Source organism: Etheostoma spectabile, chromosome 2 (assembly GCF_008692095.1).
Source record: "Etheostoma spectabile isolate EspeVRDwgs_2016 chromosome 2, UIUC_Espe_1.0, whole genome shotgun sequence".
NCBI classification, from domain to species: domain Eukaryota; kingdom Metazoa; phylum Chordata; class Actinopteri; order Perciformes; family Percidae; genus Etheostoma; species Etheostoma spectabile.
The window spans coordinates 22075951-22077292 of record NC_045734.1 but is presented as its reverse complement, the minus strand read 5'-3'; the positions used below and the strand labels follow the sequence as shown (position 1 = coordinate 22077292).

The 1342-nt window shown below is 36.2% G+C and overlaps 1 protein-coding gene across 1 annotated transcript in view; it reads left to right on the top strand.

Annotated features, from left to right (window-relative positions):
* The window catches only part of LOC116704278 (lipopolysaccharide-induced tumor necrosis factor-alpha factor homolog), an 8479-nt gene that overhangs the window by 4200 nt on the left and 2937 nt on the right, over window positions 1-1342 (top strand). The window contains exon 3 of the mRNA XM_032539622.1: window positions 21-74. Coding sequence (XP_032395513.1) covers window positions 21-74 — 54 coding nt within the window. The remainder of the gene's footprint in view (window positions 1-20; window positions 75-1342) is intronic.

The window sequence follows — 1342 nt, the reverse complement described above, 5'->3', positions numbered from 1 at the left end:
TGTCTCCTTCTCATTACCAGTTCAACAACCTGCCGTCCAAATCCCCCATCAACAACCTCAAGTCATTCAACCTGGTGAGTGTTTCTCTCCAACTGTTTTACACGTTGCACACACAACGCAAAAAAAGTCAGAAAGTTTGGGGTTCATTTCATTTCAAACCTTTATTTAAAACTACATATGGAGTTAAAAACATGGAAATGTAATGGGGTAATTTGCCAAGAAGTGCCTGACAGACCCCCAACCAATGAGCAGTTCACCTCATCTCAAGAGATGGCCAACCAGTCATATCATACAAAAGACAGTGGTGAGTGTTAACAAATGAAAAGGCAGAATGATAGACCAAATCTAGGGGATTTATTTTTCAAGCCACAGCATGCCTATAAATTACATAGCCATAATCCAAAACAGGCAAGATGGTAACTTACACAATTCTTTTCCTGCAAGATATAGGAAAGCAGGATTTGTCTCTGTACAAGCCAACCTTCTGGGGCAGCTTGCAGACAAGATTATAAATATGATATTTAAAAGAAAATATTTGATCAATCCATATACCAAGTTACTTAGACTCGGACACTCTTTTAATACAAGAGCTGTTAACTATAGTTATACTGTATAGTGTCAATACTCATAGCATTTGTAAATGCCATTAATTTAGTCTTATCTGAAAACTTTGTCAACATTTGTTTGATCTAAAAAGATACATTTCTCTGTTTGTTCATCTCAGTTCAATTGTATTGCTGGAAAATGGAATTGTCAAGCAGTCATACTGGTTGAAGACATACAGTATATAATAACATTGACCGATACTTGGCTTTTGTGTATTGATACAGTATTGTCCAGGAAAATATCATGGTCTTATGCAACAGTATAAGAACTTTCCATAGTGCTACACAATATTAAAAAGTAAAACCTAAATCCAATTTGCAAAGGGTTAAGAATTAAATTACATGAGATATAGTACTTGATTTGATTATTAAATTTGGATTCTAAATCTTTTGCCAAATTTGGAAGCTTGGAAATTGGACGGTATAGTTGTTGAGGTTGTTGGTAGCTTTATGTAGTGGAGTTACATGGGCAGTTTTCCAGGTTGTAGGAAAACTACCTGAGGCAAGGCAAAGCTTGAATACACGAGTTAAGTGATTGATAATTGATGCCGCTGCCAGCTTTTTAGCAGTTCACTGACAAGATGGTGAGGAGATTTGGATGGTAGCTGTCTATGATGTTGTCTAGTTATTCCTTTCATTTCAGTTCATGTGATAGGAGCCTTTTGGCAGCTTGTTCTTTAAACCTTTCTCTAGATAAATTTCTCCTTCTCATTACCAGTTCTACAACCTGTCTTCCA